Genomic DNA, 17560 nt, shown 5'->3' with positions numbered 1-17560 from the left:
GGCAAGTGTGTGAGTGTGTGTGTGTGCGCCTTTTAGGGTCCGTGTGTGTTTTATGATGGACATCGGAGGCCGTAAGGCTGTTTGGGGGAAAGGTATCCCACTGGCACCCTGCAGGGTGTGTGCACATGTATGTGTTACATAACTTGCAGTGTGTCGTGTCCATTTTCTCATTAACCCTGACACCATGCCCTTATATAAACACCTCCACCGCAATAGGCACGAGGTAGTCTCCCCATAGACATGACAGCATGTGCGACAGTGGTATCATACCTTTTTGGCTTGTGGCCGCTTACATCTACTTTGTGGGAGATAACAGTCAGGAAGATATGGATTTGTGCAGAAGATTGACAGACAGTGACACGATAGCAGAACTCAAGTTGTGTTACAAAGAAAAAGGAGCATTTTCAGTTACAGGGGGTCGCTACTTCTGTTTTATTTCCCTCTCTGCATTGTCATTTAGGCTGCTATCAATCTCTACAGAGGAAACATCTGCAGTGGCACATCTTTCATGTACATATTACATATTCCCAATGTAATCCATAGACTACTCAATGTCCTCAGGTCACCGTAAAAAGCTGCCTATAGTTCTGCTGGACTTCAGTGGAAATACAAGAAAGCACACAAGGGCGAGTAGTGTTCAGGGAGGCAATAAACCTCCGTCAACCCCTCACCCAAGCCACGCACATAAAAGCAGCATGTGGTCCTCCCCTTCCTGACTCCCTCACCCTTGCCCTCTCTTCTCTTTCCCCCCTGCCTTCCTTTCTACTATTGAAAAAAAATAGTATTACTCTCCATGGATGATTTCTGTTTTGCTTCCCAGCCGTTATTCTGTGTAAATCGGAAACTCACTTTTTAAAAGTTTAATTAAGTTAATGAGACCCTCCACATACAAACACAGGACTGCTCTATAGTGGCATCGGTGAATAAATTGGGTTTTGGCTACGTAGGTTGATGTTTTGGGCACCAGTTTGGCACATCAACTGGAAGGAAGCAATTAAACACTAATAGGTATGATGTTAATCCAAAAAAAAATTCAGGAAAAATCTCAAAAGAAAACAATTTAATGACGATATGATTATTATTACATGCGGATAATAAAACGTAATGTGGATGCAGAAGGACTTCAGGTAGCTACATAAGCGTGAATGAGCTGGACGCAGCTGTGCCAGTCGATGTAGGTCAACGGCAGAAATAACAACTCCTATGTCGACCTATTTTGTTGATCCGTGAGGAAAATAAGGCTCGGTGATTCCATGATTCTGGTCTTCCTGGGGAACCCGGGTTGACTTCCCTCCCCTTTTAAGCATAGATGTGTATGGTGTTCTTTCACAGATCGCCTGACATTGTCTATCTATGCAGGACAAAAATGAAGAGGAGTTACACTTTCAAACCCTGAAGACTAATAATAAATCCTCCCTCCTCTCTTCTCCTTTTTTCCGCTACGCCCGTGGAAATCTAGGTGTGTGTGTGTGGATTGCGGTGGTGTAGCTGGCAGGCTCATTTCCCAAAAGCTATTCCTTGTCACATGCACCATATCTACCCACAGGAATAGCAACATTCCCCTTCCCGATAATTATGAATGATTCTGCCCTCCAACCCCCCACACTCTACCTCTAACCCTCCACTCGTCTATGCTGCTCGTATCACACAGAGATGCAATTAATCATGCAGACGCCCTGCTAGTCTTAAAACTGAGGGTGCCCTCTTTTTCTCTGTCTTCCCCCCTATACTCTTTATCTAGCTCTGTCTCTCTCAATCTCCCTCTCTCACACTCACACACACACACACACAGTTTGAAGGTCTCATTAATCACCTGTTCACGTAGAAAAAGTGTGTGTGTGTGTGTGTGTGTGTGTGTGTGTGTGTGTGTGTGTGTGTGTGTGTGTGTGTGTGTGTGTGTGTGTGTGTGTGTGTGTGTGTGTGTGTGTGTGTGTGTGTGTGTGTGTGTGTGTGTGTGTGTGTGTGTGTGTGTGTGTGTGTGTGTGTGTGTGTGTGTGTGTGTGTGTGTGTGTGTGTGTGTGTGTGTGTGTGTGTGTGTGTGTGTGTGTGTGTGTGTGTGTGTGTGTGCGCGCGTCGTCAGAGCTCTCGTAAGCCAGGATAAACACACGGTGATGGTCCTTACCAGACTTGCCCTTCGGTTCTTGTCTATTTTAAGACAAGCCGTTTTAGAAGTTGAAATACTTCAAGCTCTTACAAAAAGGGGGCGGGGCCGCGACTCACCACAACAATGGTTTGTAAAGCCAGGGCAGGGGATCTGTCATCTCAACCCCACACGCAAGGCACAAACATTGGCCCTCACACAGCAGGCTAATTATTTTAAAATCCAGCAGCAGCAGCAGTTTAACACCAAATACATTGAGAACACGTTCCCGTCTGGTTGCATTTATTGACTGGCAGAAGGAGAATAGTTCCCTCTCAGTAATGCCTTGAGCATATTTTCACTTCTCATAACAGATCCAGAGAGTTTGGACGGATTAAGCACACATTTTTCTTTCAAAGGAGCGCCGGTGAAGATTTATGCATGATGTGCGCAAGATGGGGCTTGGACATTATGATGATCTTACGGTGCCACGAAACAATAGACATTTCTCTACGGCTAGACATTTAGCATTACCATGTATACACACACTAACTATCCCTTTTAATGCCTCTTTTTAAATGTACCATCAGGACAAATAATTGAACATGTGGGAGACAGCTCTGTTATTACAGTTTACGTCTGGGTTATGAATAAGAATAAATCATCCCATTGTTTACCCCTTTTGACTGTGATCACAGTGTCACATTCATATTGTGGGCGCTGTTGAATAGTAACAGGATTAATGTGACAAGGTACCTTCATTAGGCTAGATTGTTACGGTCCCATTTGGTTGAACAGTTTACGTGGTTAAATTTCTTAACAGACCCTACTGTGTTAACTTATCTGCATGTACAGTATCAAGGTTTGGTAAAGCTTTCATTATGTACAGCAACAAAACATTTACAAAAAGAAAATACACAAATATTAAATAAGATGTTGTGAGTGAACACATTCGGATGCTGTGCTTTACTCTCTTGCGAGCCCCTTTTTTTCTACTGTCCGAATAAGTCGTCTTTGTTTCAAGCTGCAATGTTTGTGTTGTCAGTATACTCCCGTCTCTGTATGAGTGTGAGTATGTGTTCTCTGTGTGTGTGTGTGTGTGTTTGGGTGTGCGTGCTTGTGTTCTTGGCAGGCGCATTTGGTCCGTAGCTTGAGGACGCTGTGTCCTAGAATTAGGGTTGATAAAGCCAAGCAGGGATGTCCTGTGTTGTCCCAAAGCAAGGCATTCAAGTCCAGTACTGAACTGTTATGAACACTGTGTTTGTGAACGCACACTGAGTGGATGTGTATCTTAACCTCATAGGGTAGGGTTTGGTTTGGTTTGGTTTGGTTTGGTTTGGTTTGTTTTTATTTTGCTTGCTTGTCAGAAATGAGATTTGTTTCTGTCAGGGGTTCTTTCAGGATCCAAATCATAAAAAATTATTCAGTAATAGATTTCCATGCTGTGTCCCGTCTGTCATATTGTGTGTGTGTGTGTGTGTGTGTGTGTGTGCGTGTGCAAATGGTATGTGTGTGTGCTTAACTCTCCTTTACTGTGACCGCGTGAGCCAATGCTCCATAGGAATTGAGATGACCCGCCAGCACTGCTCAAAACAGACTTGACCCAATGAAGCCTTACTCGGGTAACGTGACAGACCATGCCTCTGCACAGGCACGCACTGATTGGCTGCGTGAGATGGGATGGGTCTCCCACCTCTCCCACCTCCGCCTGACTGATTGGAGGAAATGTACGAGTAAACAAGGAGTCCTTTTGAGCATGTGGTCTTACACAACTACATACTACATGCAGCAGAGGGAAAATGAGAGGGAGGGCTAGACTGATGGGAATGATACAGAGAGAGAGAGAGAGAGAGAGAGGTTGACATTCCAGTAGTAAGGTCTCAGTGATGACAAGAGCAGGCTTTTCAGTGATTTAACAGGGCCCCAACTCTTGGCATGTCTATGTTTTTGTCACATTGGCGTGATCTCATGGGAAGAGGAAACTTGATATTTCTGTTCACACCCTGGAAATGGATTAGTCAGCGTCATTAAGGATGTCATAGATTTAATAGACCCATTTCAAGACACAATTGATTTGAGGTTTAAAGTGTGTTTCTCTGCTCAAAGGCCTTAATCTATTCACACACACACACACACACACAAAGACGAGGGAAGGAATATAAGCAGAATGAGGTGTAACAGGATTCATTCTGCCAAGCTTCATATCCTCGTCCAGTGTATACACGTACACACACAAACACACACATACACATAAATACAACTTAAACACACACTAGGCTGAGAGAGACAGCCTGCCACTGGCAGGAAAATGCACACATGATTGAGGAGAATGGAATGTTCTGTCTGCAGTCCAGCGCTCAGGGCAGCTGGAACCTGGACCCTGTGTGTGTGTGTGTGTGTGTGTGTGTGTGTGTGTGTGTGTGTGTGTGTGTGTGTGTGTGTGTGTGTGTGTGTGTGTGTGTGTGTGTGTGTGTGTGTGTGTGTGTGTGTGTGTGTGTGTGTGTGTGTGTGTGTGTGTGTGTGTGTGTGTGTGTGTGTGTGTGTGTGTGTGTGTGTGTGTGTGTATTTTTGTGGGTGTGAGCTAGTGTAGGGTCACAGTATAAATAACGGCCCTCCCTCAGCTGTGTTAGCGCAATCCAGACACGCTGTTCATTTATAAACCGCCTTATTTTTTTAGTTGTGACACAAGATATCTAGGATGTTATTCCAGGTTCATACTAGATAATGTCAGCCTGATAATAGCCCAACCCGAGGGTCCTATAGGGTCTCAAGAATGAAACCGGGCATTTGACTTGACAACTGATCCCTTTATCCCATGTTGTGTATCATATAGCAGACAAGAAAGCAACACCTCGCGATGTCCCACCAAATAATAATTGTGTGTCAGTCTGAACACAGTGTGTCCCACTCACAATGTGCGCAATATGCCCACTATTCTTGTTAAGTGTTTTTTCTTCTTTTTTTTTATTTTCTTTTGTTGCTGTTTGATCCAAATCCAACAAACAAAGGAGCGCACATTAGCTAGTGCACATGTATGGAATGACTCTGGAGAGCATTCCCCCAGATTAAGGTATTAATAGACGGGCGTTTGTCCATCCTACTGGAGTATGATAGAGGCTTTACTCAGACACAGATCAACTCTGCCTGCATGCATACAGAGTACATTCACCTATCGCCGCAATTTAAGTAATATGTCAGCTCTTCTAAAGCATTTCAAAGACCACATGGGATTACGCATAGTACATACTTCAGTTTGTGTTTGTTTATAGATTGAATGTTTGAATGTTCTCATCAAAAAGGATAAAACAATGAGCTCTTTTGTCACTGCCCAGCTTTTATGATGCTTTTTTATCATTGTATAGTCGTCATATACCAGCCGTGCCGTTCTTTGCCAGGACGCTACCTGCCGCCTGTCTGCACACAGTTAATCGTGTTTGCATTCTCTTAAAAAAGAAAGAATACTTCAAGGCAAGACAAGCTTTATTTTTTACCACAGCCCATTGTCAACCCCTCGTCTTAAATGGAAACTAATGTTGCGCAAGCTGTCCGCTTGACCCAACAACATTGGTCACTGTTGACATTCAACTCAGATTAGTGCTGGTTTACATAATGGCTGATAAAGTGTGGTTATGTTTGGCCAGGACTGACTCACACATACACACTGTGTCAGTGGGTGGTTAAGTACACCAGAGGTGTGAGGCTCAGGTCACAGAGTTGGTCCAATCACAGCAGTGGGGGCGGGGCTAACATGTATGGAGCTTTGACCTCAAAGCACTTTGACCTTTGACACAGTCTCCAGGCTGTATGACACTGAAACCCTCTGACCCAACACTTTCCTGTAGCGCAATACATGAGGAGGTGTGTGTGTGTGTGTGTGTGTGTGTGTGTGTGTGTGTGTGTGTGTGTGTGTGTGGGTGGAGGTTGAAGGTTGTGTCTGGGGCAGGCTGTCTAAATAAAATGTTGCTCTCCTGGAAAAGTGAAACTGACCCGCTTCATACATTTCAGTTCAGATATGTGCTGCTGTTGCTGGCTGATGAAATACACTTGCAATACCGTGCATACCCTCCCTTTTCTGTACTGCCTGGCTACACACACACACCAATTCACAATTCTACACAAACCACGATCACTCCACCAATCACCACTGCTGGAGCTAGCACAGCTACAACCAATTAGAAAGCTCTCTTAGAAATCCTCTCAACCAATCAGGGGCACCTGCCTTTTTCTGAGTAACCTCACAAGTCCAAGGTATTAATCTTATGTACATTTACAACATTGCGCCTGTGGTAATAAACTGGCTTTAAATCTCCTTAAAATGCCTCCTTTAGTGATGTCAATATGCACACATCTGTGGCATTCAAATGAACATGAATGCAAATAGATGAGTTCCCACCTACGCACCTTCAACAATCTGAATAATGAGAGAAAGGAGAGCGAGAGATTCCTAGCGTGGTTGCTGACAGTGATTAATTGTTCCCACATGTTGCTGACGGACAAAAAGGCCTCTGTGTTCCTGAACTGTGGCTGCAGCTGGTGTACACACACACACGCGCACAACACACAGACACACACACACACGACCAACACACACACACACACACAGCTGGGGCCTGTCTCATAAACCAAGTTCAATTTTTGTCAGACCGTCTTTGAGGTGGTTCGCTTCAAAAATGCAACAAAGGGGGGACCTGGATAACCTGTCCTGTGAACAGTTGACTCTGTTGACCCAACGCTTTGTAGACCGGTTTTCCAGACCAGCTAAGGTGGGGATCATGTGATCATTCACGTATAGCTTGTGCAGACGGAATGCTTCATTTGGTATCGGATAAGATGGATCATTTCAGCAGTGTGAGAAGGTTGGCAGCAGTCAAAAGCAGTAAGATTCGGTAAAAACAGCAGTTCATAAAAGTGCTTATTGTGCTACAGTGAAACAATATGTGTCACCTGAGTCTGAGGCCAAAAGAAGTATGTTTTCCAAATGTTTATCCATTCCTTCAAAGTAAAGACACAAGAAAAATGTCAGGGTGGAATCCAAAGTTTTTAATTTAAGGCAGGAATGGGAGAGAAAGAACAGACAAATTGAGGAAAAAGATAGACTAAAAAACTTTCAAATAAATCCCTGAAATGAGCCAGGCAGTGTCGACACTGTCATTATCCCTCGGTAGGTTCCGTGTGAGCTGCGTTGGTGTGTTTGTGTATGTTGTGTTGTTTAGCTCTTGTCGCTGTATAGTAGGAGTTATGAATCAGAGCTGCAATCTCAGGGAGCTGTTTTTATTACATTGGGAATGTCCTAGAGGAGCTACGGTAGTAAACATCCAGTATCCCACTCACACAGCGACGTGCCATGCATAGAGCAGAGGATTCCAAGAAATAAATGGTATGCATTGAATATTGATGTAAGGGGAGGGAGGAGATAGGTTGATTTTAATTGTAATGTAAGCCTACAGGACTTCGGATTTAGAGTGCACAAAATAAGTGACCCCCCCCCCCCCCCTCCCCCCTCCCCCCGCCTCCCCATATTGTTTTATGAGGATTTTCTTAATTTTTCCTACACATAAAGGTTTTTTTTCTATTGTTCAGTAATGTTAATTGAAGTACGAAGGCTGTTGTCAACCTCAAGTGTAATTTAAGAGTAATTGAATGAACGCCTGGGAAGTAAAATAATACGATGGGTCGTGTAATTGAATACGGTCAGAATCATGGCAGACAGAAATGAGATGGTGTGGTCTGCAGGAGAGACTGGATGTCTCCATGAAATGTGAAGCAAAGAAAATATCTAGACAAAAGATTGTTAAAAGGTCAGTCCACTCACTTGGTAAAACAGTATATTTTCCACCTAACATAACCACAAGCATATCTACTGTATCACCCATGTGCATACATTGGCTTTAGTTTGTTGATATCTTGGCCAGCGATACTATTACTACATTCCCAATACAATAGATGTGAATTAAATATTGTTTGTGGTGCCTTTTTTGAAAAATTAATCTTTCGTAGAAGAAAAAAAATATATACAGTATATCTTGGAATTCTTTGAACTCACAACGTAATACTGATACGTGGACGGCACATTTTCTCTTCCTTTCATCCTGCAATCCTCTTTTTCTCATCATGTCTCTCACCATCACTCTCACACTTTTTTTCTAACTTTTGCACCCATTTTATTTTCCTCTCTCTCTTTCTCTCTTTATAACACTGTCCGTGCTTCGGCTGCAGATGTGCCGTTTCCTTTTATTGCTGCTCCATCACGCCTAGTTAGGAATATCTCGGCTGACATTTGAAGAATACGGGCGGAGGCACGAAAAAGAGAAACATTAAACAAGTGTCTGGGCTGGAGGAGGGAGCGGGGGGAAGCGCGGGGATAAAGGTGGTGTAGGGTGGAGCGAGGGAGAAGGATTGATGAAGTGTCAGCCGCTGGCAGGTAAATGTTTACAGCAGCGGGAGGACCAAACTCACATTCCATTCATTCTGCTTTCATTCATCTCTCTCTAAAAGTTCTCTTTCTTTTTTTCCTTTGCAAAGTCCTTCTTCTGCAATTATTTACGTCGCCCTGACAGCTGGAAACATTTAGCTTGTGTGTGTGTGTGTGTGTGTGTGTGTGTGTGTGTGTGTGTGTGTGTGTGTGTGTGTGTGTGTGTGTGTGTGTGTGTGTGTGTGTGTGTGTGTGTGTGTGTGTGTGTGTGTGTGTGTGTGTGTGTGTGTGTGTGTGTGTGTGTGTGTGTGTGTGTGTGTGTGTGTGTGTGTGTGTGTTCTCTAATAAAGCAGCTTACGTCATGCCTCGAGAGATGCTGGCAGAGGATAAACATTGGTCTCACTGGTATCTCTTCTCATCTTACCTCATTGCACAAAATACACACACACACACACATACACACACATTCACTTGGGAGACATGCATTCATAAGCAGGCACCATTCATGATTAAATGCAACAATTTATGGATTCACTATTGCGTGTGCTAAGCACAACGCCCTGCAGAAGCAACTTGTGCATTTACAGTTTCAAAAAAACACTAATGCAAAACTGAACACAAACATACGCACACTCACACAGGGTCATAGGTTCAGTTTGGCCCAAGAGATCAAACTTTCTGGCTCTGCCACTGTAGCATTCAGGATGGTAACTTAAGCCTGTTCTTTTTTTTCTCTCCGTTTGAACTGCCTTTGACCAGAAAAACAATCCAGACCAAATTGCCTGTAAACTGTTGCCCAGGAAAGGAAAGGGACTGTTGGAAAACAATATTGTGATTTCCACAAAAAACTCAAAATCTTTGGCCCTCTTCGTTTGGAACTCAGAAATTTGTTCTGTTTTAGTGAGTAAAAATATACATAGGAGGAAAACGGAGAGGAAAAAATGTGTGCGTGTTGTGGATGCTGGTTGGGTTGTTTATATGGGAGGATATAGCATAGCCCCAGAGTCCCTCAGGTCCCTTAATAGCTACGTGTTTGTGAAACGACAGAAACTGCAGAAGAGGAAGGGGGTATGGAAAGAGAAGGAGACCGAAGCAAAATAATTAATTCAGCAAGGACGTCAGTAAGTTGCTAGGCAGAAAGTGAAATCAGAACAAAGTCAAGTCAAAAAGGTCATAACCATTAATCCTACAATTATAGAATCACAAAACGGTTATCCAAGAAAATATTATTTAACTGAGTTGAGAATGTGACTGAATGTGTGTGCATTTTTGTCCAATATTTGTGTACGCTTTCATCATTATTCTGTCATTTAACAACCTTGGAATCATGTCTTTTAAAGAAACCAGATGGGTGTTTGTGTGGGTGTCATATGGGTCGGATGGACATGAGCATGGTCGTAATTTACAGATGAAGTCATGTTGAGATTTTAAGGTCATGTAAAGCCACAGCATTTATCACATCATTTCTTGTGGTTTGAATATAACCCAACATTGTGACATCAGTTTGAAATCCCTGTTGGTTCACTGATGAATCCATCAGATCCACATGAATTCTTGACTATAACCGTCCTCCCCCAGGATTATCAAAATGTGCCAAAGGTTATAGAAGCTAGATCCACCTGTCAAATCATTTTATAATATTCAGATTGTGACGCTAGAGGAAAAGTAAGGGAAATATCCTCAGGGGGAACAATGAGTGTCTGTATAAATCTTAAAGGAAGTCAGTTTTATACTGTATACTATCTATGGTTTTGACCAAAGTGAAACAACCAACATTGCCAACTATAGAGCATTGCCACTAGCATGGCTACACATGAGTGTGACTGCTATATGATCAGTGTACAAGAAGAAAGAATATCTGCAGCACAAGTGTTTATGTAAACAAACCCAGCAGTGAGGCAACAAGTGATTCAATAGTGTTACAGTATATCTTGATCATTAGCAGAGGCTGTCATGTGTGCACCAGTTCCCCCACAATGAGCCTCTGGGGCTCACACAAAGAATGAGCTCAGAGTTGATCAATATACCCCAGCCAGGACTCACACACAGGCGCGCACAAACGCACATGATCTGACACGGAATGCGCTCCTTAAGCAACACAGGGACTCTTTGTACGTGTTGTGATTTTTGCTTTGTTTGTGTGTCTAGTTACCAAAAGCAACTATTTATATTTCTGCAGAATCAGCAGCGGTGGGTGGTCTATGGATCACACTCAATTGAGAGACATTGATTGAATATTGTATTGGTAAAAGAAAAGAAAAGAAAGAAAACAACAAATCAATATTGATTTGCCATTGATATTCATTGTTTGGATAACTGCTTTAAAAGTATTTGACACAAATCACTCATCAATGCCCCCTCTTTCCTTTGTGTTACAGAACTCCATCCGGCACAACCTTTCCCTCCACAGCCGTTTCATCCGCGTCCAGAACGAGGGAACGGGGAAGAGTTCCTGGTGGATGATCAACCCAGAGGGAGGGAAGGGTGGAAAGGCTCCTCGGCGCCGCGCAGTCTCCATGGACAACAGCAACAAGTACACCAAGTCTGCCCGGGGTCGCGCAGCCAAGAAGAAGGCTGCCCTGCAGGCTGCGGCCGCTGCTGGCGGCGAGGCCGGCGCTGACAGTCCTTCAGGTCTCTCCAAGTGGCCTGGAAGCCCAACGTCACGCAGCAGCGAGGAGCTGGACGCATGGACAGACTTCCGCTCTCGCACAAACTCCAACGCCAGCACACTGAGCGGTCGCCTCTCGCCCATTCTGGCCAACCCCGAGCTGGACGAGGTGCCCGACGATGAGCCACCTCTCTCGCCCATGCTCTACTCCAGCCCCGGGGGAGCGTTGTCTCCCGCTAACGTTACAACAAGCATCGGGAAAACTGTCCCGCCTGAGCTGCCCCGCCTGGCAGACCTGGCAGGTACAATGAACCTTAACGACGGGCTGACGGATGACCTGATGGACGAGTTGCTGGACAACATCAACCTGTTGCCGGCCTTTTCGGCACCGACCACTCCCAACGGATCCCCAGGGTTCAATTTTGGGTCCAAACCCAGCGGGCTAGGCTCACCTTCCGCTGCTTCTTCTCCTTCCTCCAACTCTTCTCCTAACTCTGGAGTCAATGGTTACAGTAACTCCATCTTCGTCCCTCACACCACAGTCCCCACCCTGCGTCCGTCCCCCATGCAGACCATCCAGGAGAACAAGCAGACCTCCTTCTCCAGCATCAACCTGTCTCGCTTTGGCAGTCAGACATTACAAGACCTGCTCAACTCTGACAGCCACAGCCACAGCGATGTCATGATGACCCAGTCCGACCCGCTGATGTCACAAGCCAGCTCCGCTGCCGTTGTTTCCCAGAACTCCCGCCGTAGCCTCATGATCCGTAATGATCCTATCATGACCTTTGGGACCACCACAGCACTCCAGGGCAGCCAAGGGGAGATGCTGCAAAGCAACAACCACAACCAGAGCACCCTGAGGTCCCTGAACGGAGGCCTGAACCTAGCCAACGAGGCCAACGTTCTGGCTAATGCAAAGCAGCAGCTCCTGCTCTCTCCCTTGGGGGGGAATGGTTCCTCTTCCATGCAGATCGACACCTCCATCTTCCTCAATGGAACAGTTAGCAGCAGTGGAGGGATCTGCCAGGACCGCTTCCCCACAGACTTGGACCTGGACATGTTCAACAGCAGCCTGGAGTGTGATATGGACTCCATCATCAGGAACGAGCTCATGGAAGCAGACGGGCTGGACTTTAACTTTGACTCTTTGGCCAACATGAATGGAGTTGGCAACTTCACAAACACCAAGCAGAACTCTCAGAGCTGGGTACCCAGCTGAGAGGGTCAGGCCGGGAAGGAGCAAAGCAGGTGTGTATGTTTGAGTGTTGTGTGAACAGGTTTAAATCATGTGGCTTTTGAGAAAATATTACATAGTTATGTGAAGGAACTCATCTTATTTTCACTCAATATGAATTCCGACACGTAAACTCATGGTACGGACGACTATAGTACAGATCCAAAGGTGGTGCTCTTTTTGTAGAGGTCTCTGTAAAACTAAAGCTATTGCCTCGTTTCCACTGAGCAGCACAGTTCGATCCTGCTCGCCACGGTCCTGCAGGGCTCGGTAACCCTTGATCTGGCTTGAGTTTCCACTGCCGACAGTACCCTTACTTGGTAGGTGGGGTTTACACCGTACGCCAATATCCGCGGTCAGAGTATACTATCTATCAGTTAGAACCGTTGAACAGTCTAGCCTACTAGTTCATTCAACAGGCTGGAGAAACGGCACACAGTAAACAAAGAGCTGCGCACTGAAATGTTTCTCTAAATACAAGACTGTTCAGTCTTCACACTTGCTGAGATGACTCCACACAGCGCTTTATCTCTCGCATAGAAATTACTATTACAAGAATAGGTGTGCAACAGTTTGCTCATTTTGGTACCCTTTCCAACTTTTGACAGTGGAAATGCAAATAAATACGTGCCGAGCCGCACCAAACCACACCACTCAGTGGAAACGAAGCATAAATAACTACTGATCACTTCTCAACTATGAGCGTAAATCGAATTACTCATTTTGTAAACAGACACTGGAAAAAAAAGAAACGATGAGCTGTTGGTAAAGCGTAAGAACCTAATCAGAGTCAATGTCACACTCCTTGTCCTGTGGAACCACATTCTCTCTGCTGCTGCATCTCTCCACTAAACCACTTCAACCCACCGGCAGATTTCTTCTTGCTTTTAGGTCACCTACCATTACCCACTCATAATTATCTCGTGTCCTTTGTCTCTCCAGGTCTGAACTATGTAGTGCAAGAGAAGATCAGACACACACCATCCTTTTTGCCAAACCTGCCATCAGCACAACGTCAAATACAAAGCCCTGTGTTTACAGAAGAAGACTTCCTCTGGAGGGCTTCACCCTCGCTCCCACACTGGTGAACCTTGAACAATCCAGTAGACTGTAGAGATGCTGCACGTCGTTAGCACTCAACCCCCTCCTGTGACACCACAACAACAAACAGAAAGCTATGGCAAACTCACAAATCTTAGAATTATGCAATTTTCCTTTGACACCCGGTCTGTTGATATCAAAAAGACACTGCTAATCAGAAGGGGTTTCAGGTGGAATACAAGGACTAAATATCAAGCAAATATTGAAGGAGACTACGGTGCAGTCGTTCCCATTGAAGATTTGAAAAAGAGACACAAGTGTAAAGTGGAAAAAATCAAGAAGCGATTTGTTGTCTAAATCTAATCCACTGGTTTCCTGGGCAGTGTTATGTTGGAGAGAAAAAAAATGTCCCGCTGTTCCCACTTGGTGATTTTAAATGTTCAGTGTTTGTTTTTTGGATTTTCTGTATGATCATAATTGTTTCTGCAACATACATGTCTGTACAAAGAGAACTGGTGTATAGATGAAATGAATAGATGGAAACAGAGTATCTAACTGACTCACTGCGAAGCCACGCATACAGTACATGCAAACACACCTACAGACAAAACTTACACTTGTGCACCGTTGTGCAAAACTTCGGAGCCCATTCAAGTTACAATTTTCCATCTTAATGCCATGCACTTCCAGTTTAGTTTGTTTTAATAAATTGCTTGAATGAAAGTAAATGCAGCATACTGAGGGTTGTATAACAATTAGCTGAATATTACAAAAAAAAATATTCATTATCTTTTGTGTATATATCTAACTGTAAAAAGAAATGTAAAAAGAAAAGAAGATCTTTGTCATGGATATTTTGTACAGTGCAGTGCAACGTTTTCAGAAGGAAAGGGAGAGATCTGGTGGGTCTTATTCGTAGATTTCTTTAACTTCACTGCGTATGTTGTAGCCAAAATGAATACCTGTGTCCTAGAGTTGTGAACATTTCCAACCCATTACAGGTGCTATGTAAACAGTGTTGAATCCTGCCCCTAGAGAAAGCCGTTCATGCTTTGTGTTCTTTTTTTTTCTTCGTGTTTTAACCCCCCAACGACCCGCAGATGCCCAAAGCTGCAGCCACTTGTAGCACAGTGAGGTTGAACCTGTAGACAGCAGTGGGGAGCAGGGGTTTTTTAAGGCTCATTCCTCTAGAAGCCATTTGTTTCTCGAGTAAAACAATAAGCTATCTCTGTATATTGCCAAATTACTTGAAACAAACAGTAGGATATGCTGGCAGCCAAATCACAGCATACACACACACACACACACACACACACACATGCACACAAATATATTACACACACGTAGGTAGAAAAATGAATACCAGGGATCTGTGTTAAGCTCTGCTGTTTTCTTCATGTCACGAGCTTGTGGGGCTTGTTATGCATATATAGAATCACTCAGGGGGGGTTGGGAGGGGGGGAAGGGTGGCTTCCAGTTAAAGTAACATCAAGTCACATTCTAATGGTATTTTAAAGAAAATATTGATTTAAAAAAAAAAATCAGTAATGCTTATGTTCGTGAACTTGTAACCTGTGAAACTTTTGGCCGTCAAGATGAAGAGGAGGAAAGAAGATAAAATGTCAGGATAGAGACTTCAGGCTGTTATTTTTGGTTTTGCTGTCATAGCCCTTTTTTCTCCCTCTTTGTCGGACTCGTGACACACGACGTACACACACATCTCCTCATGGACATGCTTGGTGCTCCTGCAGGTGACTTCCTGTATCTCCTGAGTACATGTTAATGTGTGTGTGCGTATGTGTGTGTGTGCGCGTGTATGTGCTTATCTGTTGAATTAATCTCACAAGGATGTGTAACTATCCCTCATGGTGCATACAGCACAGTCGACTGTATGCATGTATGTATTTATGCATTATGAATTGTGTGAAATGCATATATACTCGCTGTATGTCCTTATATACTCATGTAGTACTTGACCCTTGGATTTTGTGATACCTCTAAAAGGTAAAGTTGAAGAAATAATGAACAACGTTACACGCCGGCTAGGAGGGAAAATTGTTACCAGCGATTTAACTGTTCAACCAGATTTTTTTTTTTTAAATGGTGCAAAGCGCCATTGTTGTAGCATCTGGAGACCCTGGTATCCCTTCTCTGTCCGGCTTAGTGTATGGAAGTGTATGCCCCGCTGTGTATAATAGTGTACAGATGTGTACAGTGTGTATATCACCTTGAGGCCAAGGCAGAGGAGTGTGTGTGCATGGTTGGCTAGAATGATCTACTGTGCTATCTGAGGATTAGTGCATGACCTAGCTGTAACCCCCCTCCTCCCCAACCTCGACCCTTCCAATGGTGCCGTCCTGTGACAGAAGTTGTAACACAGAGAGGAACCCTGTGTCTTTAACACTCAAACCCACACTTGTGCACTTGTATTTTTCTCTTTTAAATCAGGGCTTACAGAGCAGCACTTGCACCATCCTCCCATATGAATGGGTTTACTATAATTACAAGTGTGTGTGTGTGTACATCAGCGCAGACACAGGGCCGTGCCTCCTCCACGGACATCTCCTCAGCTTCAAACTTGTTAATATTCCACTTGGAGCTACAGTAGGTTCACGTCCCGGTGCTCAGAGCAGGAATGTGGTTTTGACTTTGACATGGTAAAAAGCGTCAGCCGACAACGAGCTGGAATTTTTTTTCTTCACACCTTGTCACATCTTTAAAATATGTCCAGAGCATTACCACATGTCTTTTGGCAGGGAGAATCCTGAGCCATCACCTGAACTGCTAAGGATTTGAATTTGCATACACTGACTGTACTTAATATTTAGAGTGCTTTCACAGCGCTCCTGTGAAGAAGGCTGACAAGGTGAACCCAGGGAAGCCTGTAATCCGTTTTATTCTTTTTGTATATTCAAACAAGTGGGTTATTGATCCTTGATAAACTGCAAATCTCAATCGCGGGGAAGGTATTCCTAACTTTTTTTTGTACATTCAGTGTGTAAAATGTTTGGGCTATTCGGGGAGATAGTTTACACATAGTCATTGTGGAGCAGGCCTTCCACACAACCACTCAGTGCTACTGCTTCATCCAGGCACAGATGATCTCTTATTGTGCCCAACACACACCTGCAGCACAACACGTGCAAATTTAAAGCTAAGAGACGCAAAAAAAAAAATACCAGAAACATACCACTAGATACCTTAATCACCTCCATGACGTTTCCCTTTCATTATCGTCTCTCTAACCTTTTCCATCCTTGTTTAGAGGCCCAGGCCAGCTCCCCTCCATACGCCCTCTGAACTTTGCCCCTTTATTAATCTTGCTTCTTCTCGACTTGATGTTAGTGGGTATTTTTCCTGTGTATTCCATTTTGAATTGTAATCTAGTTTGTATAAGAAATGGCGCGCATGTAAATAAAGCTTGGTGAGGCTCCACACCCTCTCCGTGTCCTTGTCTCAACTCATTTTCCCCGAGAGAATAACGAAAGTATTCGGAGTGCATGATACACGAATGCCCCGAAAGCAAAGTAAACGGCTCACGTTGCTATGAGACAAATTTTTAGCCCAGCAAAGGGAAATTGTTGCAGCTCTGGCCTGCCTTGCATGTGATTTTTAATTCACAAGTTAACTTGCCAACTGTTTTCCGAAAAACAGTGTGTGTCTGAACACTTGTGCATGAACAAATGTAACCTCACACTCTCTCCAGAAGATAAATCTCTTTCTCATGTCAGTCTGGAGGGAACAGCAAAATAACTCCATGTTCCCTTCAAGTTCCTGGAAGTCCTCTTGCTCAATGGTTTTTTGTTTTGTTTTTTTGGTGTGGGAGTAAGTATGGATTGAATGAGAGCAGACCTGCAACAACCATGTGATAGCACTGGGCTGGGTACTTTTACTCGTTGCAAAACATGTTGGGAGGGAGGGGGGGCAGTCAGAGATGGGGGGGGGTCACTTGCATGTCTCAAATTTCCCCCAGGCCCCTGCGCCATATATTAACAGAGACCTTGGCCGGGCCAACCCTCTGATACACTCCCTGTTCCCCTTCTTGCCTCACCCCTGTTTAGAACAGCCAAGGGGGCCACTTTGCCCCTTTCCCAGAGTTCAAGCCTGTTATCATAAAAAGATTATTTCAGATTTATCCTGCAATTTGAGGGCCCGCGTGTGTGTGTGTGTGTGTGTGTGTGT

At 44.2% G+C, this 17560-nt stretch overlaps 1 protein-coding gene across 1 annotated transcript in view; it reads left to right on the top strand.

Annotated features, from left to right (window-relative positions):
- The window catches only part of foxo3b (forkhead box O3b), a 43578-nt gene extending 26804 nt beyond the window's left edge, over positions 1 to 16774 (top strand). The window contains exons 3-4 of the mRNA XM_080048035.1: positions 10871 to 12351; positions 13280 to 16774. Of these exons, the coding sequence (XP_079904161.1) occupies positions 10871 to 12322 (1452 nt within the window). The 3' untranslated portion in view covers positions 12323 to 12351; positions 13280 to 16774. The remainder of the gene's footprint in view (positions 1 to 10870; positions 12352 to 13279) is intronic.
- Positions 16775 to 17560: the final 786 nt, after the last annotated feature.

The sequence above is a fragment of the Ammodytes marinus genome (assembly GCF_949987685.1).
Source record: "Ammodytes marinus genome assembly, chromosome: 19".
NCBI lineage: Eukaryota > Metazoa > Chordata > Actinopteri > Uranoscopiformes > Ammodytidae > Ammodytes > Ammodytes marinus.
Note: the sequence above shows the minus strand (reverse complement) of the source record. Positions and strands in the feature narration are given on the sequence as shown.